At 32.6% G+C, this 27,478-nt stretch overlaps 1 protein-coding gene across 3 annotated transcripts; it reads right to left on the reverse strand.

Annotated features, from left to right (window-relative positions):
- On the reverse strand, window positions 1-27,056 carry LOC125056457 (phosphatidylinositol 4-kinase alpha). 3 transcript variants are annotated; one of them, XM_047659567.1, is made up of 38 exons: window positions 26,844-27,056; window positions 26,294-26,504; window positions 25,361-26,082; window positions 25,116-25,229; window positions 24,681-24,858; window positions 23,697-23,797; window positions 23,441-23,585; window positions 22,708-22,900; window positions 22,383-22,493; window positions 22,138-22,311; window positions 21,351-21,561; window positions 21,044-21,155; window positions 20,748-20,759; window positions 19,743-20,016; window positions 19,454-19,555; window positions 18,858-19,059; window positions 18,297-18,434; window positions 16,556-16,660; window positions 15,907-16,098; window positions 15,308-15,527; window positions 14,635-14,835; window positions 14,015-14,147; window positions 13,708-13,782; window positions 13,120-13,349; window positions 11,535-11,662; window positions 10,530-10,676; window positions 9,857-10,038; window positions 8,581-8,710; window positions 7,925-8,104; window positions 7,577-7,697; window positions 6,884-7,074; window positions 6,538-6,604; window positions 5,583-5,704; window positions 4,818-5,006; window positions 4,097-4,219; window positions 3,138-3,261; window positions 2,424-2,583; window positions 1-2,314 (listed from the first exon to the last, which is right to left on the reverse strand). In XM_047659567.1, the coding sequence occupies exons 1-38, from the start codon at window positions 26,925-26,927 to the stop codon at window positions 2,089-2,091; spliced, it is 6,330 nt and encodes a 2,109-aa protein (XP_047515523.1). In that variant the 5' UTR covers window positions 26,928-27,056; the 3' UTR covers window positions 1-2,088. The 3 variants fall into 3 exon arrangements, with proteins under 3 accessions (XP_047515523.1, XP_047515515.1, XP_047515531.1); XM_047659559.1 differs by having other exon boundaries at window positions 22,708-22,906; XM_047659575.1 differs by lacking the exon at window positions 20,748-20,759 and having other exon boundaries at window positions 22,708-22,906; window positions 26,844-27,055.
- Window positions 27,057-27,478: the final 422 nt, after the last annotated feature.

Below are 27,478 nucleotides of genomic sequence, written 5' to 3' on the forward strand. Positions count from 1 at the left end.
TCCTTTACCATATATAATTTAATACCAACAACAATTTACTAAACATTTATATGAGGAATGTCCGAAACATTAATATTGGTATACACAGCGGCAACCCTGTTACACATTTAATTATACCAATGACAATAAATCACTTAAATAGTTATATGGTAACAACAAACACTTTGTTTCAATCACGAAACATCAAATTAAGAAACGTAACAGGGTTGCCCACAATAGAATCTAAAAGACAAGATAAACGACTTAGGAATCAATATTACATATTTTACTAGTTAGTAATTCTTATAATTTAATAGAATATCAACATGATCAACAATTGGAACTATAAATAATGTATCTACAAATAAGTGGCGCCCTTAGCCTTCCTTATAAAATTATCTTTTTTCTGGAAATGCTAAAATTTTGTCAAAATCGACACAAAAGTTTAGCTGTCAAACCTATATAAGCATACATTTCACATCTTAAATTATATCATTACCATATATTATCTTCGATAGCAATCAGTATGAATAAACCACTGAACCAAGCTATGTTTTCTATTAAGGCTACATATTTTAAGAATTCTTAGCGAGAAAATTATCCGCAGCCAATAACTAAGTATTTTTGTAAAGGCAAAAAGTAATATTTTTTAACTTTAACATAAAAAGCTATGCTTTGCGTCAAGACAAAGATATGAAATACTATCACCCTTATCTATTATGAACCCAACATAGTTTAATAACATTTGCGTAAGTACATACAATTTTGTAAACATTACAATCATCTTGAATATAATGAATCAAATAGAAAACAGTTTCTATAGTTTTAACTTGCATACTTTATAAAATTTAAACAGCGAGGCGAAAGTTCCAAATGATTAGATTGAAAACTAGACTACACCCAGAATATATGCCGTAAACTTAAAAATAATTAAATTGAAGCCCATGATTTTCGAATTAAGTCTCTTAAGTAAGTTTGCTAATAAAAATTAACTTTAATACTATTTTGTTGTAATATTGGAATGATAAAGGAGACATATTCTGCATTGCCAATGTCAAAATTATGTCTGTGTAACTTATCTTTAATCAGATAGTCGTTGAAATTAGGTATTCTATACGATCTTTCAGTTGAAATCAGTTACTTTTAATTTTACAGAAATTTGCAAACGATTTTGGTATGACATTATCTATTTTCAGAATTATTCATATTCCATATTGAAATGTAAAAGTTTTACGACCTGTCGAGACTGTCGATAAAACATTACAGTATTGAAGATTGATCTTAATATATTAATATGAATATACCTAGTCTAGCCATAAATATTGTTGCCATTTAACTTTTTCTCAAACTTTTCCCCCTTACTTTACAAATTTAAGTATTAAGTAGGTTGTTAACGTAAATATAATGGATGTGGATTACCTTGCTCAACCTGGACATATTCAAGATACTCTGAAAGGTTTGTACCAACTGCATGTTCTCAAAAAAATATAAAATAGGACGACACTAAGCTTATTGCATGTCCAATATATCGAGTTATTGTAATACATGTCCTGAAACTATTCTAACAGAACTTATGGCTAGAGTAGTTATACAGGACTTGGTAGAACAGTCATAGCTTACGTAAGTGTCACCAAAACCTATTATTTCCATAAATCCTTTTAACTTAAGTATTCGTTAAAGAGGCTGTAAATTATTAATTGGCGTGGGTCTGACCAATCCATAGCCAAATTATTTTTTTTGTTAATCTCTGGTCGAATCGTCTGTACGGAAAGCGGAAACCGCGCGTCTGTTATGCGCCCTAATTCATACATTTTTGAAAGAGTCAAATGTAACTTTTCGTATTGATATTATGTATATCAACAAAAAAGGTAATTTAGCACTGCTGCGAATTTAAATATCACGTTGGTTTTCTATTAGCACAGACTAACATAAAAAAACCAGTTCACAGATAATAGGACTTTTCGAAAATACTTCTGATTTGTTTGACGATATTCCAAATATTCTTATATACACTATAAGAGCGGTTTACATTCATTCAGTCAGAGGTATTTCTTTTGTGGCCTTTTATAAGTACTAGTACCATACAGCAATGTAGAAACCCATATGAATTTAATAAGGAATTTGGTTTTGGTAATACTGAATCATGTCGTATGTTCGCGTCCTGAAGTTAAGGAAGGAGTTTCTTATAACTGATTGCATGTATGCGGCCGCCTCTTTCTCTGTAGAATTTGGCGCAAAGCGTGATCGTAGTTGGCGAATAGTTTGACCTCTGAAGCATGGTAACCCTGTATCTAGCATTAGCGATACCATAGATATTATTGCTTCTTGGTATGGTCTGAAAGAAATTTTTAATATCATCATTCTTTTGCTGAAAATTTTTGCAATGAATTTGAATGAATGAAATTTTTTTTTATCTTAATTATTTCCTCTCTAATAATACATACCTAACAGCAAGGAACGCTTGAACACAAAGCTCGCAGAACCACCGGAAGGCAGGTGCTTCCATTTTCCCACCCATCACCATAACCATTTCATCTGTCAATTTAATATCTGGCTCAAAGCCTAGATTTCCACCCGGTGATGATTCAAACATGAAGCCGAAATCTGAAAAAAAAGAGTATTAGTTTTCCCTATTAATAGTAATAATAGTTAAAGATAAAATCAGTCAAAATAACATTTTAACTAAAGTACTCTTCTGTCTTCTCTTATCGCAGCGTTATCATAATTCTACAAAAAGAGAAGAAGAACGTAGTTTAAAGTTTGAACTTGTTGCCACGGTTATCATATCTATTAGTTATAGATTAATTCGGAAATTCACACCACTGCAATGGACACGGTATTAACCTAAGACTGATAGTTTTATTTTTTGGTTGGTTTGGACGAATTCAACGGAAATTCCAAACAGAACTTCGGCGACATATGACATTTCAATTTCTACAAATTATAATCAAATATTTATATGTTTTAATGTGAACTTGCAACGTTGCACTATTAACATTAAATACAATTATGGTATATATTAAAAGAAAAGAAAAAGTTAGAGAAGATTTAGACTTAAAAAACCTGTACATTTTATTGCACCTTTTTTTTATTTTATTCAGTCCCGTGTCAGTTCGTAATTGTATTACAGCTATAAAAAGATAAATTGAAATACTAACCGATATGTATAATATGACCGTCGGTGTCCAACATGATATTACCGTTGTGTCGATCTTTGATCTGCAAGAGAAATCCTATCACGCTGTACGCCGCCATTGAAGTCACAAAGCAACGCCGTGCCGCCTGAAAATTGTGCATGATTTTAAAATTAATAATAACAGTCTCGAGAGTCTATTTCATTAGTTTTGGCAGCGTGGTCATGTTTCGCTATGTTTACTGTGAAACTAAACGTTTGTTTTGTCGTGAATATGTCGTTAAATTTGCTACCATACGTATCAATTCAAATAATGAAGAAATAACAAAAAAATAGCAGCATTTTGAGGTTATTTTGCTGTGTATCGCGATTTGCTTTACTTTAACATTTGGATCGGAGAAGCTCCCATGGTCGTTTAAGCTCCGATGGTCGTTTCGTCAAAATCTATCGACTATAACTCGTTACATAAACGTATTAACGTACAAAGCATGGCCGTGTTACAGCCACACCCCATTTTTATATTAATACGATATCATCTATACAACTTAATAACATAAAGATTAGCAGAGAGTTTCTTGCCAGTTTAACTCGTCCGTACTGCGCCTTTGATTATATAGTAATTACAACATTACATATATTATGATATGAATGTGACGTAATATAGGTTTAAATATGTAATAATAATAGATAAATGATTCAACACAACATTTCTTTATGTGTAGTTCCTATACTATGTACATGTGCAAATTAAGTAAGAATTATCTATTCTAAAGTAATTTTGAATTTCATGTATAAATTAATGCCTTAAATTCATGTGGGCCAAAAAGTACAGAAACGGTATATCTATTTTTTTTAGGAGTGTTTTACTTACTACAGTAATTCTAATTTATTTCTCCTGCGTTAATGGCCAGTCTCAATAGAGGAGCCGCCAAGACCAGACACATGGAGTTATTTAGTCATATTACAAAAAATAGAAATACGTACCTGAAATTCTCTAGTAGTCTCATCGCCGTATGTTGCAATAAAGTATTCATACATTCCGATGTCTGTCTGTCTACCTAATTGATCTCTGGATCTTGCATTTGGCACACATTCAATCACACCACACTGGAAAGGTTAAACTTTGTGTTATTATTTAATATTGTAAAAACTAATAATTTCTATATTATGAATGATACGAAACATTCAATAATGAATCCTAAATACGTAGAAATAGGAAGACAGTTCTACTTTTAAAATATCCGTTCAATATCAGTTTTTCACAAAATATTTTTTGGATCATTTAATATGAAAAAAAAATCAGTGGCGCTATAACCTCTTTAGGTCTTGGCCTCAGATTTCTGAATCTGTTTCATGATCATTTTTAAATCTAATAGGCAAGTAGGTGATCAGCCTCCTTTACCAGGCACAAGACGTCGTCTTTTTGGGTCTAAGACATGTCGGTTTCCTCACGATGTTTTCCTTCACCGTTCAAGCAAATGTTAAATATGTTAGATATGTGCGCCATAGAAAGAAAGTCCATTGGCGCACAGCCTGCGATCGAACCTACGACCTCATGGTATGAGAGTCGCACGTTGAAGCCACCAGGCCAACTGCTCCGCTGCATTAATATGAAGAGTTTTTTTTATATATTAGATATTTTTCCAGTAAAAACTTAATAATGTCAAGAAATGATTTCAAATATTTATATAAATTTCCGACTCACCCCAGGCGCAGTGGCAACAACTTTATAAGGAAACAGATAGAGATTTATCCCCACTTGTTGGAAGATATTCTTGAATAGAGATATAACTTGCAGTGCGAGCATGTCTTGTCGTACATCGTCGCCCACTTTGAATATAGCCGCTTGCCACGTCTCCTGAGCTATTGATGTGTACCTGTCTTTGCCTTCCTCCTGTAAAGAATTTCTATCTTATACAGTGCTTCCCAGTAGCGGGGCACACCCCCACAGGGGGTAATTTTATTGTTAAGGTGGGCTATTCGAAAGTTACATAGCCCCCCCCCCATGTAACTTCTTTATAAGGTTTCGATAAATAAATAAAATAATAAATCATATTTATTTGTCAGCCAGAGAGGTTTATTGATGTGCGTAATAATATCGATAAAGGGATAAGTACGCAATACATAACGTATTGCGTAAAGAAGCGTAAGTAAGTGTGTGTCATCATAAAAAAATGTTATATTTATAGAAAAACAACAACCCGTACGCGTAACGACCAATCAGGAGTCAGAGTGCTAATGAAAGTCACGATGAATTATAGACCCCGCGTGCGCAGGTTGATAGTATCGATAATGCGTGCACATTTCTACTATGTGACATTTATTGCCCGACGACTCAGTTTAAAATTCGTCAACTTTAAAACAAATAGTTCCAAAAATTTTCCATTTTCGAAAAAAAAAATTTTTTCGGGTTGGTATTAAAGCTATCTATATAGGAATGCAGCTAATTATTATTATGAAATTTACTCACAGTGGGTGGTTCCTCCCCAGAGGCGATGGCCATAGCAACAGTTTCCATCTCGGATATTCCATACTTTCTTACTCTGAACCGCGCTAAGTACGGAGCTTTAGCCGCACTTTGCATAGGGGTACCTGGAAGGAAAGATATACAAATAATATATTTTTATGATACATGATCATAAGTGATACATCGCATTCAATTAGTTGAATAATATTTTATTATGTACATTTTGTTTATAAGCTATTGATGCCTATTACGTTGATAATGAAATTAATTTTATTCATGTCTATAAAGAAATAATAATATCTGTTAAGCTCTCAAAACGGGCTGGCAAAATGTTATCTATGCAAGCTGACGTTTAATGTAAATTCGATATAATTAAAATCCATAATCCTTCCATCGCAACCTTCGTACAAACACTGAACATTAAAGTCGTGATCGCAATAACACACACACACAATGAACACAGTACCGGGAAAGTAACGTAAGTAACGTAAAAGTAAGCTAGAATTTATAGATGAAGTGTTTGCTTTTTGCGAAATTAATTAATTGTTAAATTCTCTTTACCCCTTGAAGCTTTGTTATCAATCCGTTATACCAACAAATTACTAATTTTCGCGGTGAAACAGAAAATTACGAATTAAAAAAAAAATGTTTATTATGGAACATAAGATACAGGTATAAGATAAGGTACTTATTCCTCGTCATTAAATTTGAATCGGTAGACATCCCTACTCATCCGCAAAGAAGACAGAGAGTGTAGGCCGAGAGAAAAAGCCGGCGTAAAAAACTCTCGGTACTCTTTTAATTAATTAGAGTTGAGACTTATCGCAAACCGTAAACATGCATACTTTGGTATGTCAAAAACATTATTGATGCGCGAAGTCTCTATCTTGAATCTTATCCTTGGCGTAAGGAACCTAAGGGGAGAACAAAAATGTTACATTCATGTTAAAATACATACCGCTTTTATAGTCTATGTCAATGACCATAGAGTCGGGGTTTGATGGCAGATAACATCCGGGTTGAACCTGAAAACATTATATTTAATGATAGATTAACTATTCACTGTTATAATAGCCCATTAGCATAACTTATTTTTTATGCAAGGTTTGTAATATATTTAGAATATCTTTTTGAAATAAACAATGAACTAATACAATAATAGTGTTAACTTTCAATAAGACGGTCTTACGAACAGAAGTTAAAAACGAACGATTTAAACCAATTCGCGTGCAACACCAAATATAATAATTTTATATTTTTTAACTGAGTAATACAAATGAATATATATTATAGTATAATGGTACCTTAACATTCTTAAGGGCCTCCAAACACGCCGCTTTTCTCTCCGCTCCTTTTGGATAAGGTCGTATGATTCCACTAATATTTGTTATTTGACTAAAGAAATCAAACTCCCTTTCATGGAATGCTTTAGCCGGTCCAGAGAGACCATCCACTATGCTCTTGGTTAACGCTTCTAATATGTCGTACAATGCGGCTAAAAATATATTTAGAATATATGCTAAAAATAAAAATATACAGCACAAACAAACATAAACATTAAATAATTTGAAGCGAAGAAAATAAATGCGGTATTATAATACGTAGTCAGTATGGTATTTTTCACCAGAATAACTATTATTTACAATCATATGGTAACCATGGTAACAAATACCAATAAATATATAGAATATGGCAATACAGATGGAAGATGTACAAATAAGTATATAATTTCGTATTGGATTTAATAACGCTATGGTACACTTTACGTCATCTTTAAACGCAATGCAAAATGATTCGTGCCACGATAAAAAACAATGTATATTCGTTGTTTATCCATAATCTTTTAATAATATAATAGTATGACACTTAATTTTTATTTGGTTTGTATTTTAGATGCACTGTCTACTCGTAAAAATGCATTAAAACATCATCCTTAAACCGTCGCAGTAAGGTTGATTTTTATATACACGAACAAAAGGGAATTGAAAAAAACTCACTGTCTTTATTATGCATTTCTTCATCAGTGTACATATTCGTGTGCATGTTCCATATAAGTTGATGAGCGACAACTTGAGATTTCTTTGCCAATGATTTTATTAGTTCCGACACATAACCCATCTGAAAAAAAATAGTAGTATCAGATGCAATCATAATATGATACTATATTTACAACTTATACAGTATATGACGTTTATTTATTTAGTTTAGAGTAGTGGGCTGTATCCATAAGACACTGGGTCTTATCCGGCTCGAAGGACCATAAAAACCCGTGAAAGGGTTTTGATTTGAAAAGACATGCAAACCGTATGACAATTTTAAATAATTTAGTAAAAATAATTACTTACAGTATCATGACGTAATGCCTGTACTAACTGAGGTATATACAGCAGTACTGCCGAAGACGGGTAGGACGTAAGTGTGGACACGGCCGCCTGAGCAGATAACGGATGAGGTGGATATTGACGGCTGAAGTATGATAGAGCCTCAACAGGACTTACTCGCGCCCAGGTCACCATATGTACGAGCTGAAGATTAAATATATTATTTAAATTTAGAAGTCATATAATGGTCACTGGGTTTTTTTATGGTTCTTGAGCCCAAAATGTATTGTAAGGTCCATGAGAGTCGGGACTTATACGGGAGTCATACTAGTCTCGGTTCTGAATTCGTTACGTCCCTAATGTCTATTGATAAAAAAATAACCTTAATAAATTATGTATTCAAGCTTAGAATATTTTCATTCTACTTTCTTTAGCTAATCGATTTCGTATCTGCATAAATACAGATTGGACTAAAGCCTTAGCTGGAAACAATTAAACATAATTAAAAATATATATATTATAAACACGTGCTGCTATTTATATAAAAGTTCTTGCGAGGTACATTAATCGATGTGTAGTTTTTTTATAATAAAAAAAATTTTAAATACAAATGACTTTTGGTATTTTGTCAAAAAATAATGGAAATTATATTACAAGATTTTTTTAAAACAAATAATTACCTCATGCGCATCATTGAGTAGAGTTTCAGTAGTGACGAGATATTTAAGAGCTTGAGGCACGTGGCACACCGACGTTGGATGTGACTGGACTTTACGCTTTATCTCTGAGACTATACTGTCGTTTTTCAACCTGGTTCAATATTTAAATTATTAAACAAAATCAAAATATCATATTTTCATATAGTATTATTATAAGAGTATAATTAATTAAAAATATGCTTTTAAATTTATATTAACTGTCAAATTAAGGGCATAGAACGGACAATAGTAACTCTTTTAAATCGCCGAGTATTTGAATTTACAAAATGTTATGTAAGGAGCTGCTACTATTACATCACGCTCCTCATCACATCTTAAGCAATCAATTATAATAGTAAAAACTAAATAAATAAGAAAAACAAACGTTTAAACTATCAGCAAAAGGCTTGGTGAAATAGAAGTATACCAGTGACGCCAACTCTTACAGAATGTTCCCTCTAGGATTAACTTCAAATACCACTAAATATCGATTAAAAATCCCTACAGTTTCTGTTGTATTCTGGTTGAGGGGAAATTTCACGCATACGCATCAAAAATGCATTTAAGTAGTACATTTCAGTTATAGTCACGCTTGGAGGTTAATTTGTTGGTTGGGTTCGAGGCTTAATATAAATTGTATAGAATGATGCGTTTTAAAAGAAAAAACAAATAAATTTCTTGAAGAAAGTATCCCTATATACCCTAAGGGTATCTTGATTCCACCTAAATTTGGGGAAAACACCCAAGTTGGCATCACTGGCATTCACTTACATTACTGTGGGAACAACACGCTAACATGTAGTTTCAAGGTACTTATATCTACCTTGATTTATATTTATTTATAAGTCCTAAAACAACATAATATTATGCTTAAAATATACGAGAAAATATGACATCACAAATTTTACACACATACACATCAATTGTGTAACATATTTTTTTTAAAAAGGAAGCATAAATAAGCCACCACAAAAAAAAAGTAAAACTAAATAGAAACTTAAACCTCTCTAAGAGCGTGATACACAAAGATACGGTATTGTTGTAAAATACATGTATATCAATATGATCAATGTTAGTGATTAAGTTGTAAGAGCGAGATATACGAACTCAAGTCTGACCAGTCACCTAAGCAAATAATGAAAATATTAGTTAGTACTTGTAAAATTTCATTCAAAAGAATTCTTACAAGAGAAAAATTTGATCAAAATTGAAGGGTAGTTCCTCGTCAAGCAAAGAGCCAATACAACAACGCACCTACCTTTCAGGTAAGAACACAGCCAAAGTTGGACTAATTTCCCAAGCCAATTTCGTGTAATCCCGCCACGTCCGTTCTGTATTGGGCTTAGATCTCCACGTTGTTATATTATCCTCACCCGGAATCGCTTGCTCGGGTCGACTGTGAGGATTATGCCATGTCACTAGGAACTCGATTTCTACTGCCTGAAAAAATATTTTATATGTAGTAGTAGTAATCACACATAACACAAAATTCTAATTAGGTACGACACAATATAATTGAGCCAAAATAATGAAGCCGTAGGCTCCATCCCCACTTGTTCTCCAATTGTCTATCTATGTGCGCTTTTAACACTTGCTTGTACGATGAAGAAAATAATTTTGAGGAAACCGGCTCACCTTAGACCCAAAAAGTCAACGGCGTATATCAGGCTGATCAACCTACTTGCCTTTTAGAAAAAAAAACAAATGATCACGAAACCGATACAGATATCTGAGGCCGAGAGCTAAAAGCTTGCAGTGCCACTGGTTCCATTTTTAAGGTAAGATATGAGTTTGTATATTATATTAGAAAGCAGTGTACTTTAAAAATAAATGAAGGTTATACGCGAGGAAGACGTGCAGATTATATAGTCAATAAGTGTGTGCTTAGATAAAAACTATAATTAACTTGCCATAGACTATTAGTAACATACCATTAACTCCAGGATAAGGTTCCGTTTTCGAACATAATCTTTCACGAAGGGATCTTGTGACTTCGCTGGCGGCTTTACACTTCTATTGGACCTTTTTCCAGCGATGCTGCCCGCACCACTACTCAATGTCGTTGTCGACATCGGAACCTGGATAATGTTTGTTATTTTAATTCTTGGAAAGGTTATCTATGGTTCCATGTATGGTCTAATATATAGACTATTGAGTGAAGTGAATATTTTGTGCTTTCATTTTAACGTATTACATAATAGCAGCTATACAAAGTAATTTATATAAATTCAAGCAGTGTTGGCCTAGTGACTTCAGCGTACGACTTACTCCCTGAGGTCGTAGGTTCGATCCCCGGCTGTGCACCAATGCACTTTCTTTGTATGTGCGCATTTAACAATCGCTTGAACGGTAAAGGAAAACATCGTGAGGAAAACGGCTTGCGTTAGACCCAAAAAATTGCCTGTGTGTGTCAGGCACGTGAGGCTGATCACCTACATGCCTATGAGATTGACAAATGATCATGAAACAGATACAGAAATCTGAGACCCAGACGTAAAAAGGTTATAGCGCCACTGATTTATTACTTTTTTTATAAAAGTTCAAGTGAAGTCAACTAAAAAGGGAAAACAATAGTGTTCCCCATCCAGAGATGCGTGAATAACTATATCTAAAAATTACTAAGACGACTTAGAGGAAACTTAGACTGCACTTTAATTTGGCATATACTTGATGTTCCTTACATCACGATATGACTTAGTTTTCTATAAAATTCGTGGACAAACATACAAACACTTACAAAAATTAACACATGTGCTTGGAAGTGTTATTCATAATTCAAATCTTACAATATGCCATAACAAGTTCAACTGACCTCCTTTATTGAACTCGGATAAAAATATTTAAAATTATAAACAAATATTTTCAATTTATCTATCGACAATTTACTGTCTGACATAACCAAATAACTACAGACAGACTATTAAAATAATACTTACAGTGTTTATCCAGCCTGTGGTTTGTCGATTTCCAATATCACTACTGTTCACTGAAGATCTGTTGTCTGTGGGCGAATTTGATGTATAGAGGCTCTGGTTGCTCGGTCCATGCATAAGTTCAAAGTCAGCTGAAAACAAATAAATAAAAGATAAATATTTTGAACTTGACTCTATTACAATACGTCAAATTGTAAAACGTCACAGGGCTTGCGTATACGTAAACGTGCACAACTTTTATGATTATTTTTAATGATTTTATATGAATGTTTAAAAATACTTTTATAACAAAAGCCCGTTTTGTATTATATTAAAGAGCGTACACGTCTACGTACTGAACTACGTACAAAGAGTTATAAGCACTTTTTAGATACAGTGTAGCGAGGCTCTGGCTTCCTAGCTTGTACCTGTGTTAAGGTAGCCAGTTCCTTCCGAACAGCATGAACTCATATATTTGTAGAGCATTACATAAGTTGTCTGATGGCATGCAAGCCCTGTTAAAGAGTTTTTACTTAATAAGAAAGTCTAAACACCCAAAATCACTTCGAACTAGAGAAAATTTAGAAAAAAAAATATTGGTTGTTTGTAAAGTAGGTTTACGATCGAGATGTTTACGTGATAACGTCTTATTGTTGATATAAGTTTTTGGGAAGTAAGGAATTAATGAAGATAACAATTTTTTCAAATTTTAAATTACATCTATCGTTTTATTCACACTTTTGATGATAAATTTCGGGTGTAAAATGACAAGTTTACTTATTCGACTATGATATACATTTTTCTTCATACATTCACGGAATGACTGGCAGCGCTCGAGATGAGACGGGAGATCGGTCCGCCTCTCTCTCGTTATACCTGCGATCGCGCTCGTGAGGTTTTGGTGTGACACAAGTTTCTGAACATGTCACCCGACTAAAACGATTTTAAAGACGTTATCACGTCAATATCAAAATTAACAGAATGCAACGAGCCAGTCATGTAAAACATACTTAGATTGTTTATATCGGTAGTAATTACTAGAACTTCATTATTGACTTCATAACTTTCATGTTACATAAGCATAACTACTCATTATATAAACCAGTAAATAAATGCGTATGTGGATCAAGTAACTCATATTTAAAGAAAAAACTTTTTAACCGGATTAAAGTTATGTATTATTATAAATTTACAATTATTTAACATAATTTTAAATTTAACCGACGTTTCCCGTGCTTTACAGCGTGCGTGGTCACGGTGACTGAAGACAAAAGGTGTTGGATGTCAAAAAGTATCACAGCTGTAGAGAAAGTTGCATTATCTGTATTTATTTTCCCGGAGTTGGTATCGAGTTGGTTTCTTTAAATATGTAAAGGTTATGTCAATAAAAGACAATACTAACTCATATTTAAGTAACATTATTAGTCTAATTGAAATCTTTTATTTAGGAAAAGTTCTTTTATTGATATGTTGCTCTCAGCCATTGCTCTCGCAAGTTTTCTTATATACCTACTTGTTATAAGTGTTACACTCCTATATAAAAAAGTTATTAAGTCAAAAATGGAGACAACCTGAAATATTTAAATATACTATATTCCAAAACAATTACCTCCAATATCACTGCTCTTCAAGTATTTCTTGTCGGAATGCATCAGTTGCCAGAATTTAATAAGAGAAATTATGTCTTCTCTTAACTCCCTGGAACCTTTCGAAGGGCATTGGAGGCCTCGACAAAAGTAGTCGAGGCATGCGCTATAAACTCTTTCCCTTAGGATATTCCGGGCAAGAGATCGAGGCAGAATATCACCTTGCAGTAGAGACAGACCGCAAGATAGAAGTCTGAAAATTTTAAAAACTTCTGCTATAATTGCTAACATTAAATTTTTTTTTTTAAATTACGAGTCATCATTGTCTCACCAATATCTCTATAGTATACTTACAATGCTTATCCGTTATATAGAATATTGACAACTAAATCCTTATAATATTCAAATTTTATTGCTTTTAATGAATAGATTTTGTATCTTATATTAGTACACGAAAGTCACGTGATGTTAAAAGACACTGCCCATGGACACCCACAATGCCAGAAGTTAAGTAAGTTCATAGACGGCCTTTTAAGTATTGGCAGACTGGACCAAGGCGAATTGAAGAAAATATTAAAGTTAAATATTCTTCATAAAAATCACAAACTCACTTGAATCGGACTCCAACGGCATCGACATGTCTATTTATGTGATCTCGTACATCACCCACTGTAATTGGTAGAGTTCTGAAATATAATATTTAGAAAATTTTATTACAATAATTAAAAAAAAAAACAACTGACGAACGTATGTACGAAATGTACCCCATGTAAATGCAAGCATGCCTAAGAAAATTTCCTGCGTAACCAATTGAGGAAAAATATACTCTAGCCAAAATGTATTAAGCAGCTAAACAATTCCATTTCGAAATTTTTACGAATCAAACGCCTAGTAATCGCGTAAATAAATGAAATTCACCTATGCAAAAGACTGGCCAGCATCTCCACTTTTTCCAGACTGTTGTATTTAGCCGTTTCTGCCACTTCACATAAGTACCGCACCCACACTGCATGCGGAGCTACGAATGGTGGACGTGGTTCTAATTTGGCACCTGAAAAACAATTTTGCACTTTTTTTAGTAAGCGGTAATACCATTAAGTTAATTATTTCCTAGTGTCTCATTTTATTTGTGATTGCAGTACGTCTTTTATTCTAACTGTGGTCACACAAACATTAATAAAGACTTGTAAAATTTTGCAAATAAAGATTGTCACCGTGCATTGTAGTTTCGTAGTAGGTATTTCAATGGAATATATATTTCAAGATATCAATAATTTAGAACAGAAGGCAAATATTGCAAAATGCAGAAAAAATGATCATATTGAATTTTTGTATTAGACCTATACTTTCTTAATTATAGAAGTTTTTTAGATTGTTAAAAAAATGTTAAAAATTAAATAAAAATTCTATATATATTCCTGTATATACCAAAACAAGCGTCTTTTATTATAAGTGAGTTAAGGTAGGTTTAATTAAATGCTTAAAGTTAGTCTGTGTTTGAATGATTGGCAATTAAAAGCTGCATTAATAAATAATACCTTCATAGGCTGCAAGTGGACTGATCTCCGTAACTTGCTTCGAAAAGAGACCCATTTTTCTATCAACGGTGCTTTGCCAAGCCGCGAATATTTCCTGCATAAGCCTCAACTCTAAATCCGGTCTGGACGTGGTCAGCCATTGCCAACACTCCACTGCTGACGTCACTGCATCTTCCGTGAAGATGTCCACTTGTGACCAGGCTATGTAAATGAAAAAAAAAACGGTCGGATTGTATTATACAATAAACTATATTTTTTTATTTACAATTCAAAACGGATCAAATAACTACTACTTCCCTTTTGAGAAATGTTCCTCATAATGTTCACAGTAAGCTAATAAAAGCTGATTAAATTTTTTATTGCAAGTTGCCTTGGGCGAGTATTTAGACCATAAGTTTGACACCAATTATAAATAACTGAACTTATTATTATGACATTATCTAAATGTTCTTATTATATGACATTGTAAAAATTAATGACATTTGCATGGCTATTTATATATGGCTGATTGTGCGGATTTTTGTAGTTGATCAATCTAATTGTACCACTATACACACTATAGTTGACTAGCAAATAAACTATTTAATATTATTATTATTAAATAATTTCCTATTTTTATATAAAGTTTTCCATGACTGATATAAAGAAAGCTGTTCTCCCCATCCAAACTCACCAACACTATGCAATAAAGCACGGGCCGTCGAAGACGCAGAACTAGCGCCCGTAGAGAACGTCGTTGCGTGTACTAGAAGGGCCGTGCAGCGCCACAGAGCGATCCTGTGGGCTGTTTCACTGCCACTAGAACAGGCTTCCTTCAATGTTGTGAGTAATCGACTCCCAACGCGCCATAAGGCCGCTTCCCCACCGCCTTCCGCTGACACTGAACCCGCAACCTTTAATGAATTTAACAGCGTAAAAACGATGCAATCATTAATTGATATATTAATTAATACGTAAATCTTTTTTTTAATTAATACAAACAGATTTTAACTGCGCATATCGTATGTTTTAAATTGTATAAATCTGGTTTCGTACTTGGAATTTGGGGAAAGTTATTTAAGATTGTCACTTCACACTAAAAAGAAAGTAGACACGGCAGGATAGCTTCATTATATGATGATGGAGCGTACATTTTAATTTGGATTACTGCTTGGAATTAAATCAAAGATTAAATTGTGTATTATTTTGCGGAACAAATAACACAAAAATAAATATAACTGTGTTAAAATATTATTTTCCGATTGTATAGAACCCGCCTATCACGCAACTCACCTCTCCAACATAGCGGCTCCGTTGCGACACAACAGCGAGTAATGCTGCCGAATCCTGCGTGACACAGGGCGGTCGTTTGTCTAACGCCGCTCGTGGTAGGGGGGCTGACATTCTATTTAGACCGGCTGCGCCTAGTAAAGCATTTATTGCTAGGGCTAGTCCGCAGTGATGCCAGAGGGTCGAATTGGGAACCTAAAAAACATAAATTAAGGTTCTACACTATCCGAAAATTAATAATAAATCGAACTATTGTAAGTTGTTAAGTGCCTAATCCGTTATTGTAATTTACTTTTTGCTGAACAATAAGCAAAATTCCTAGTATATTTTTTTTTTAACATTTATACAAAAATTATCATATATTTTAGAAAAGTTAGCTTGTAACATATACTGTTATTTATGATGTGGTAAACTTCAATAAATAAAAAATCTATTTAGAATACATTTGAGGAACTTCTTTTTCCTTTTGAATTGTCAATTTATCGTAAGGTATACCTAACATGCTTTATACTTTCACGTACTTAATAAAAAATTTAGAGATATAAAAAATTTTTAGTATTCACATATACATCCTACTTTATAACCTACATGAATCCTTATACCCAGTAGAAACAAAATATAAACCGTTTTTAATGTCTTTATAATAACGTACCTGATTCAAATATTCCTGCAAATGTGACCTCGTGGACTGCGGCGCCCATTTCATAGCCTCTTGTACGATCCCGTGACATCTGTCCGCGAAGTCTTTTACGATACTCTGTAACATTTAATTATTTTAACACATATATATTTAACCCAACAGTTAAATATTACCCAACGAATAAGTAACAATCGTAATAATTATGTATGATGTATACAATTTAAATTTGGATATTTTTGTATGTATTAGATTTAGAAGGACCGAAAGCATTGCTTCTGTGTTTTCGTTTCTCTGTATATGAGTTATTTTGTATTTAATTTGTATAATTGTATATGTCACCGTAATATTGTACACACCGTTAGATTGTAATCTATCTCGCGAGATTGTGAACTCAACGTACTGCTTACAATTTAACGTATTATTATTCGGTAGATTGTAATCTATCGAATTGAAACCGTCAAATTACAATCTGAAAATTTGTCAAATTTTTAACTGTCCGAAGGCTGTCCCTGATTGGTTCAAAATCTTTCGACAGTTCACAATCTCGCGAGATAGATTAAAATCTAACGGTGTTTACAATTTTACGATGACATATATAATGTAAAACACATTATTAGGACTAATTTGGTTCTATTGAAATTTTTTCGTTGATAACGAATCTTAAGAACTATACCACAATGTTACACGAGACTTATCAGTAATTTACCTTAATTTTCACTCCATTACTAATGGTAAGATTCTGAGTAGAGATTTATTTTAAGTTTGACTCCGGTGCGCCAAAAATTTATTGGACATAAAGAAAAAGTAGTAGTCAAAGTTAGGGATGGCGATTCTTTACGAAAAAGATCGATTTTTAAATCGATTCGAATCGTAGTCTAATGAATCGATTCACGAAAAAATCGAGGCCTACAAAATCGATTCTTAAAAAATCGATCTTTTTTTCAAGTTTGCGTTTACAATGTAAATTTGTATCAATTTTACTAAAAACAAGATTAATATTGCAATTAACGATATCTTATCAATAAATAGATAATTGGACATAAAGTAATCGTGAATGAAGTATGAACACTTCCATCAATAAGAATTCCACATATTACTTATTAGTTATTTCAATGCTGATTATTCCTGTGTAAAAGTAAATTTAAATGATAATCACAACTAACAGAACAAACTGAAAATAATAGCGTCAAAGTAAAAAATAAGAAGCGCTTTACTTATTTACTTACCTACTCTCAATTAGTTATTATTTCGCAACAAACACTACATGAAAATCTGATGAAAATCAATCATGAAAATACTTATATTACGCTAATAACAGTATTCATTAAACGACAACAACAAATGAATAATGCAATATCAATCGTCACAGATTATAAATACATAAAGTCAAAGACTACAAACGTAACTTTTTTATTAAAGAGAGGCGAGTAAAGGATACTAAACATACAGCCATCTCGCGAGTTTATGAGTAGTTAACTCTTTAACCGGCAGCACTCTTATAATTCAGGCACATTCAACTAAATGCAAATAATTGTATGGTTTATACCAAAACAGAAAAAATCGAATGTCGATTTTCAAGGGTGATATATCGATTCAGTGAATCGACACAGTACTTCATATCGATTTAAAAAATCGATATTTTCTGCTCGAAAAATCGATTCTTCGATTAATCGATCTCAGATCGCCATCCCTAGTCAAAGTACTCTGAATCTTATCCTGAATTATTTTTAATATTTTGTTATTTCAATTATACCTCTCTCCCTTCCAGCGTATCTTGAAGTTGCAAAGTGAAGTCAGTATCGGGTACTTTAAGTAGCGGCGTCTCTTGATTCTCATCCAGGTCCAAACTGAAGCTCAGTACTTGTAATATATCTAACATCGACCAAAGTACCTACATAAAAAATTATGTTTATTAAAGCAGTTTTGTCAGTCTGGTATACAAATACAGTTGTCTTATATAATATTAAGTAAGGAACTAACTTTAAAACTCCATTAGCAAGTACGAAAACAGATGCTAGCAAGTGGTAAATATAATCACCTATAACCACCTCTAATCACCTAAAATCACCTCTCGCGTGATAAAAGAAAACATCGTGAAGTAATCTGCATGTCTTAGGGTACAACTCAAAGTCGCAACTTAGTGTTAAGTATAAGCCCCGTAGGTCATAAATATATTGTGATTTGACATTCGGGAATCATGTTAGCGGTAATTCTCTAAATCTTAGCATGGGACCCAAATATCTTTCTTTGAAAAAATAAAAAATAATTTCTAAACCACTGAAGTTTAGACTCTATATTGTTAATTTAAATTTACCCGACAATTCCATAATAGATGTGGAAATCTATCAACAAGTCCAGCCAACCATTTATCAGCGACTCTCCTTATTTGTTTATGTATGTGATTGAAATTGACTAGCAAAAATTGCGCGTGCAACTCCAATTCTCTTTCTCGAGATTCATCTTTAACCTTTGCCGACATTACGTCCAAGAATTTCTGGAATACTTTATCACCAACGCTGAAAATTAAATACTCTATTAGAATCTTCGATTTACGGGATTATTACATGTATTTTTGTTGAATATTTGGAGTGGATAAGACGCAGATAGCCTTCTTATTAAACAATTTTAAGATTTTCTGAAACCAGGAATACAAATATAAAATCCGATCATTGCCTACTTTGGTTATAATGGATATATGAATAATTATAAAAAAAACAGTTGAGTTCCAGTTATACAACAGACTTTTGATTACCTACAGATTTTTTTTTTTTAATATTTAACTTTTTCAAAATAATTGTGTAGATGTCAAGAGTTAAAATGTGCATTTTGATATAAACAAAATTTGAATTGAAGTCCAATTGAATTAAAAATTAAATAATTCCTCTAGTTTATAATATAGTTATAACATACCTGGCAACACATTGCCACATACCGCTCTTTTCTTTCTGTAGTGCTGTATCACTCAAATACTCAATAATTGGTTGTAAACTTGGTTCTGGTGAATTGGACACCCTAAAATAAAAAGTTTTTCAAAACATCGATAGGGCGATAATCCACAATTCCCTATGAATACAAGGTTTATTACTTAGTACTCGAGATAATTTAAATGATCAGGAATTACTAAGTAGCATATATAAGTAAATATAAATAGAAATGTGAATTGTCTAGTACGGGAAATGGTTCATAAAATCAAATATACCTTAAGGATTCCAGCCAATATACGCTGAGTAGATACATACACGGCGCAAACGTCAACTTATTAACAATCACTGTAACATCCGGTTGATGATCTAACAGATTCAAAATCTGCGTTTTCAATTCTTGCAACTCATTTATTGACACCGAGTCATTTCTGACAGCTGACGTGTACTGATACGTTCGCATTTCGGAACGCAAAGACGTTTGAGAGACAAGGTAAGGTGATTTGACCGCTATCTCTTTTACTCCCGCATACCATTCTTGCGGCCATAGACCTATAGAAAACTGTTGTTAGGAATGTTCTCTATCAAATATTCTGAGAGCTTTTCTTTACATGCTCATATGCGTAATTAGTATATAATGGAAAGTATTAATATAAGTTAAGGCATCAATGAATAACTCACACAAGATATTTCTGTACAAAAAAAAATTAAAAGCACGCCCATTCATATTCGTTTAATGAACTAATGACAATTTTAATATTTAATCTAATTTAAAACAAAGAATTTTTATCCTTATAAAACGACTATGAACAAGAAGAAATATTCTATTTCGGAAATGTACAGTCGTAACGAACTAATTGTTTAGTTATAAAGCATTAAAAAAGATTAGTTCATAATAGAAATTACAAAAAGCCGAAAATACAACTTATAGAACTTGGCTAGCCACGAACATTTCATTATCAATTCATTTGAAGTTTAATGAAACGCTCAATGTCCTTACAACTCGAAACTTAACTCTAAACATAGCTAAACTCAGTAAAAGAAAAGCGAAAACTCAATCAACTATCCTATATTAAAATGATAGAAGATACACATACTACTGCACAGTAAACAAATCTATATTACACGTAAAAATGCAGAGAATATTCCAGATATCTTTAAAGTAACCAATTGGGAGCCAATCCCCTCGCCTCCATACTATGTTCAAAACTTAAAACTACATGGACAACAACACAACCAAAAGACATGGATTCTAAAACAACTCTAAAAGCATGTTTACTCACGCTTTCGCATAGCTACAGGATTGGCCATAGAAGAGACAATAATAAAAATTTGAGTATAGACAAATAATTTCAAGATGGTGGACGAGAAAAATTTATGTTTTTGCTCTGAAACTATTAATCCTACACTTCACTGTAATATTTTAAATAACAATAAGACAATTTAACTCGTCCACATACCATAGAGCACAGGTTATGTGCATATGTTTAATGGAAAGTGCTTTTATTCTATAGAGAGTTGAGTTGAAATTCGAGCAATCAAAACAATTTTAAAAATATAAAAATAAATCTCTATTCACCTGATTCAGCTGCTGTAAATCCCATTACTACGCAGTATAGCCAAAAGTCTTTGAAAAGTTTATGCAATCGAGGTTTTGGGTTTCTTATCGGCGGCAATCGTTTGACTAGAACCTGTAAGAGAAAACCGGAATAATGTGAGGTATATTATATCACTATTTTCAATATTATAACAGGATGAGCAAATCAGTATGTATTATAATAGAGGTACAATGTGTGAGCTACATTAATATGAAACATAAAGCAACCAAGACAGCACATTTTGTATTAGTTTGAACGGATCTAGGACATAGTAAAATGAATTCTTACCGCTATAACTGGAATAAGCACACCCAAATTTCCCGCACTTCCTGACGCTTTTAAAACCGGCGCTGGAGAACGATCCGTAGCCCTTTCTCCTCCAAGGCCAAGTTGAACGAACAATTCCAATAGACGTATCAATAGTTCATGTCGAGCGTTTGTTCCTCTTACATTTGCTGCTATATTCGCAAGAGCGTTTAAAACCGCACCGGATACATGTCTAAAAGTATTAAAAAGTTTTAAAAGGAGACCCAATTTTTTTAAACTCATTATTCTACCTACTATGATATTTGGATCAGAATTGTATTTAATTTTTAAAAGTAAAATTATCATGATATAAAACGAATAGCAACAGATTTATATTCAAATTCAAATTCAAAAATCATTTATTCACGTAGGTAACACAATATACACTTGTGATTCGTCATTAAAGAAATAAATATTAATGCTTCTAATTTTACATTTACTGCCAGTTCTCAAATCAAGGGCGTAGAACGGAAGAGAAGAACTGGCAATAAACTCTCCGCCACTCTTTTTAATCGCCATGTTTTTTTGCATTGAATACATTTTTATTTCAAGCTTTAGTTAAATCGCCAACTACGCTTTGATCCAGATAGATCTAACACGAAAAAAACAAGTTTTATTAATATACATTTGAATCATAGTGAATGTTTTATTACGTATTTATTACTTTAAGGTGTATGTTTCAAATAACTTCTAAATGCGATTTGCATGGAAATTATAGAGTACTAGTTGCTTGCTAAAAATATTTAGTAAAACAATTTTATAAACTTACCGGTACTGTTTCCTGTCATCAGTATGCTGGTAAGAAGCGCTGGCTGCCTCCACCGTGATAACGGTGAACATTCGCATGATTTCATCGTGTGCTGGACCTTCGGGACTCGCAAGGGCCATACACCCGAGCTGGTCCACTATTAACGTGTCCAAGGAAGACGGTGATCGGCATAACCTAAAACAAAGAGAAACGTCAAACTTTTGAATTTGGAACGACAATTTTTTTTTAATGTAATAAAAACTCACCGTTGTTGGAAGAATTGTAATATTGTTTCTGTAGTTTTTGGTGTATCTTTTAACGCAACGGCAACATGGCCCAGCATAATGACAATATTTGTGCTGATTAACGAGGATTCACTGAAAAAATAATTACTGATGATTTAATAAATTTCTTTATTATTTATGTTTTTGTCTCCACTTTCACAAATAAAATTAGTTTTAACTTATATTGCCTAGGTTCTGATCCGTGTAAAATGTTTTTTTAAAAGGCATTTACACTTTAAAATAATATTTAACTAAAATAATTCCGTTATTTATAAAATCCATCATAATTATAAGTATAACAGTATACCTATCACTAGTTTCAGCGGTAAACAGTCTATTACTGACAGAACCAACAAGCGCGGGAACACAATATGGATCCACAGATAATGCAGCATCCAGAGCAACACACAGATTCTCTATGGCTGCATCTCGAAGCTTCTCGAAGGGAGTTGACTTTGTGGGTGCACCCGTATCTGTTACTCCGGGTTCTTTGGTTTGAACTGAAACTTAAATTATTATTTAAGCATACACCGTTTCTTAAGTGTTCTAACAGAACAGCTGCTTTAGAAGTGATATCTAACTTCGAAATCATGAATAGGACTGAAAGCAAACGCTTTTGATAATAAGTGTCAAAGGGGCCGTTCAAGTCTTACGTAAGCACTAAAGGGGGGGGATGGGGGATGATTCTTTGAGTTTGTGGTGATTACGTCAACTGTAATTATTAACTTTTTTACCCACACATGTCTATGTTTTAAACAAATGAATACGTTTTTATTTGATTTCTAAAAAAAATTGTTTATCTACTATTATTTTTGAGGGTTTGCTTTCTTTTGCTGACAAGGGGGGGGGGGGGGGGGGTAAATTAGTAAATAAACTTATGTAATACTTGAACGGCCCCAAAGCAGCAATGTTATACATTTCAAATTGTATTTTTTTCAATTTACTATAGAAGGTAAACAAACTAGTATTTGATTCTCACTAAACATATTACTTGATTTCATGGTCCTCTCAAACTAATTTAAAGTTACATACGTATATACCTTTTATATGATCTTTCCCAGATCTCTCTAGTTCTAGCTTGTGGAGTTTAAACAGTATGGGAGATGGAGTGACGAGAAAATCTCGGAGACAATAAATTGAAGTATTAGCTATAGTTGGGAATTTTGTTGCCAATTTACCGAGACCCTGAAACAAAAAGTATTGCAAATTATGTGTCCTTTAAAATTCCATTGCAGAATTAAAATGTGACATAGGTATCTTACTCTTACTCTATACTAGTCTTCCTTGACCACTTACCTCTAAGCAAACCATGAGCAATGGCATATGAGCCAAGATTAATTTATGATTATGATTGGAATTAATTTTCTCTGTCAATCGCCCACAAAGTGAATCCGCTCCTGGAAAAGTACAATAGATTTTAAAGTTACCATAAAATGTTGCTTTTACAATACTTCAAATACAGGTTCCAAAAAGTGTGCTCAGGATACGAAATAATGTGAAATCATACGAAAAGAAATGCAAATAATAAGGAAATGATTGGTTTGTTAGTATTTTTAAAATGCTGAAAAACAATACTGTTGAATAGGGAAATTGTGATTTAATTTTCTAAATCTAAAAAACACACAAGAAAGCATTTGATATGTCGTAAGTTTCAATTTTGTCAAATCGGTCACAACACAATACTGGAATCACATAAGAAAATCTATATCCTTAATATCAGATAAGGATTGTTTTAGTCAATAGGGAAAACTCACTCCTAAAAATTATACCTATTAATATTGTAAGAGCATTTATAAGGGCTGGCACGTCATAGTCGTCATCCACTGTTATAACCAATAAAATATATATTAAGAAGCTACATATGTATAAAAGAAATAAAAATGACAGGTTGAACAGAGATGTATAGAACTTTTTCATAAAGCCTCAAATAGCTGGATATTTTGATCCTTGAAAAAAGGACATTTAAATAACTTAACTAGCAAAGCTATGAATTATGAATAAAACTGCTTTAAAAAATTATGTCACTGTAGTGCCACATAAAATTTGAACTGAATTGAGTATAGGTTTTTGAAAAGGGATTTTTTTAAAATTTTATCACAGATTAACTTATGGCATTAAAGTCAATTGTTTTCAAGAATATTAGTTGGTCCGAATTTTTTTAATAGCAACAGCATAGCAATAAATTTTGATACCACTTTAAAGAAATTAGCAAAATTACAAGTAAACATCAATGACTCTTCACAGTTTTAAAAAAGATCAAGCAATAGACAAAATATTTACCTGTCTCGTCTCCAATAGCCCATACTAAGAGATCAACACAGGCTGAATTAGCCATAACATTGACTTTAAACTTATTCACTGTAGCAAAGTTTGTTTCTCTATCCTCCTTCTCAGAAGCATCATGGTGCCTACTCTGTAACTCTGTTTGACCACTTAGGAACAAACATTTAACAAATTCCTGCAAAAGACACATTAAATTACTATAAAGGTTTTAAATTAGCATCTCATTCCTATAAGAAGTACATTGGCTATTCTAATAACAGTTCTTAAAATAGATCTGTAAGAAATCAATCTAATTGATGCTATTGACCAAATTGACACCAATCTGCACCAGAAAATTTGCATAAAAAAGCTAATATTACTTTTTCAATGTATAATATACATACATATATGAAGTTAGAACCATTAATCATAATTAAAAAATATTAGCTTTACCTGTACATCCTTTGTAAATGGTCCTGGTAGGTCTTTTTGGTTTTGTAAAATATCACGTAGCAATGTTACCATGACTAGATTTAATGTTTCAGAAAATGACTTGTATGGAAATACCTGTAACATCAATAGCACCCCTATGATAATCATAGTATACAATTAAACTATCATTGTAGGCAAACCATGCTAACAATTTAGCCAGTAATCATTAACCAATACTATTTATTGCCAGATTACATAAAACTTACTTGAATTTGTCCCGATGCATGAATATCTTCTGCCTCCTCATCCAAAAATGCTAATAAATCTCTTGTCAACAATTTCTTTGCTAATGATAAAATTGACTGTAGATATGTTACATAAAATGGAACACCAATCCTCTTTTCTGGAGATTCAGGAAATCTCATGTATGGAAACTGGTTAAAACTAGATCCAAACTTATGAAAGAAATATGTAGTAGGGTCATAAGGTACCGAGTGATAGCTTTGTAAAGAACTTCTCTTTAGAGTCCCACGACCACTGTCAACTGTATCTGAACCATTTTCTATTATTGTCTCTGTATTTGGATTTAAATTTCCAGATAAAGATCGAGGAATAATTGGTCGGAATTGGTTAAACCGTCTCTTCTTATCTAATGTAGCATATTCAAAGTTAGGTTCTGGTTCTTTAGATCGAACTGGACTGCTAGGTTGCGGGAATAATCTGCATAGTAAAGATGGTTCAACAGTTGGATATCTACCCATAGACCTTGCAAGTCCTATAAGAATTGGCACTGTACTCTTACATAACTGAAGTTTTGATGTATTATTGTAATCTTTACTTTCAAAACATGTGATTACAATTTTAGTGAGATTTGACATAAGCTCTATTTGAGCAGTGATGATTTCTTCACGTAGAGATGGGTTTTTTGATGCAACATCTGAGAGAAGTGTATTTAAACAGAAACTGAATTTCTCAGACATAGGGATCCCTGAAAACAAATATAAAAAAACATTTATTATCACTATCACTTTCTATATTAATATGAGAAACATGTCATTAATAATTACTTTAAATTCAAAGTAAAATTGAATGATTAAGATAACAAATAAAATTGCCTTGACATTGCCAATAAAATGGCCTTGACATTTCCATTAAAATGTGGCAACTTGGGTTTGTAATACTATATATTTCATACTCACGATCACCAGACTTAATTCTACACATAGGTTCCTGGAATTGTGCATTTGTAAGACATTTTAATACTTTTAGAAAATAAGGCAAGAGTTTTTCTTGATGTTGCAATCCACTCTGAAGGAAGTAAAGACCAAGTGCTATGCTAGCTTCCTGGCTCCTTGGAGTTACCACAAATGGTGAGCTGACTTGAGGACATAACATAAATAATGTGTTCACCTGGAAGTAAAATTTACACATCAGCTGCAACTTATGTCACATAAAAAACAATATGAGATTAATTTAACATAGTATTATATTTAATAAATGTAATAATCACGCAGGTAGATAACCTTTGTCATCGATATTGAAATCACATTATGTTTAATTTTTTTTCACTTAAATCTAACTATAATGCTTATGTCATAATAAGGTGAGGTCATATATTCTAGCACTTAAACAAACAGGTAATAAAGTGTACATGTTGTGATTAGTTTTATTACTACATACTGAAGGAATCAGTCAAACGTATACAATTGCAATACCTAGTAAACAATATTACAAAATAATTTACAATACCTTTTCCCAAGGTGTTGGATTCAAGGATGAAAGACATCTCGCTAAGTGTTGGACTGTCTGTCTAAAGAAATCGTTTTCGTCCATTTCTCGTAGCTGTATTTAAACTCGTTTCTATATAATATACATATCTAATTCATGAAATTAGAAAATATTAAATCATCGTAGTATCGTAGCAGTTTCTTCTTTCTCTCACTAATCACTATTTTTAAAGTTTCATTGATTAAAGCCTGACGGTTGACATTTGATTGACAATGACAACTCTGAACTCTCACCATCATAAATTACATCATAAGAATGTCATTTACTAAAATATGAAGTGTAGCTGCAATGATTTTTTATATTATATATTCATCGCTACGTGTATATGATATATATATACATTCGAAGCTTGAGATTAAATATCGTTATTAAAGGGTATGCCAGCAGTGTGATGTTATTATGTATTTGAAATAATAATTGTCATAGATTATAATAAATACCTATTGTATACGAAGCATGTCGAGATTTATTCGTAAAAACTCTACTCTTTTATTACGCCTGATTCATAAAAACTAAATCAGTAATTATATTTTTTACGAAAGTACTTATATATTATTATTATAAACCTATAATAACATTTAGGAGAGATCAGTGAC

Source organism: Pieris napi, chromosome 2 (genome assembly GCF_905475465.1).
Source record: "Pieris napi chromosome 2, ilPieNapi1.2, whole genome shotgun sequence".
In the NCBI taxonomy this organism is placed as follows: Eukaryota; Metazoa; Arthropoda; class Insecta; order Lepidoptera; family Pieridae; genus Pieris; species Pieris napi.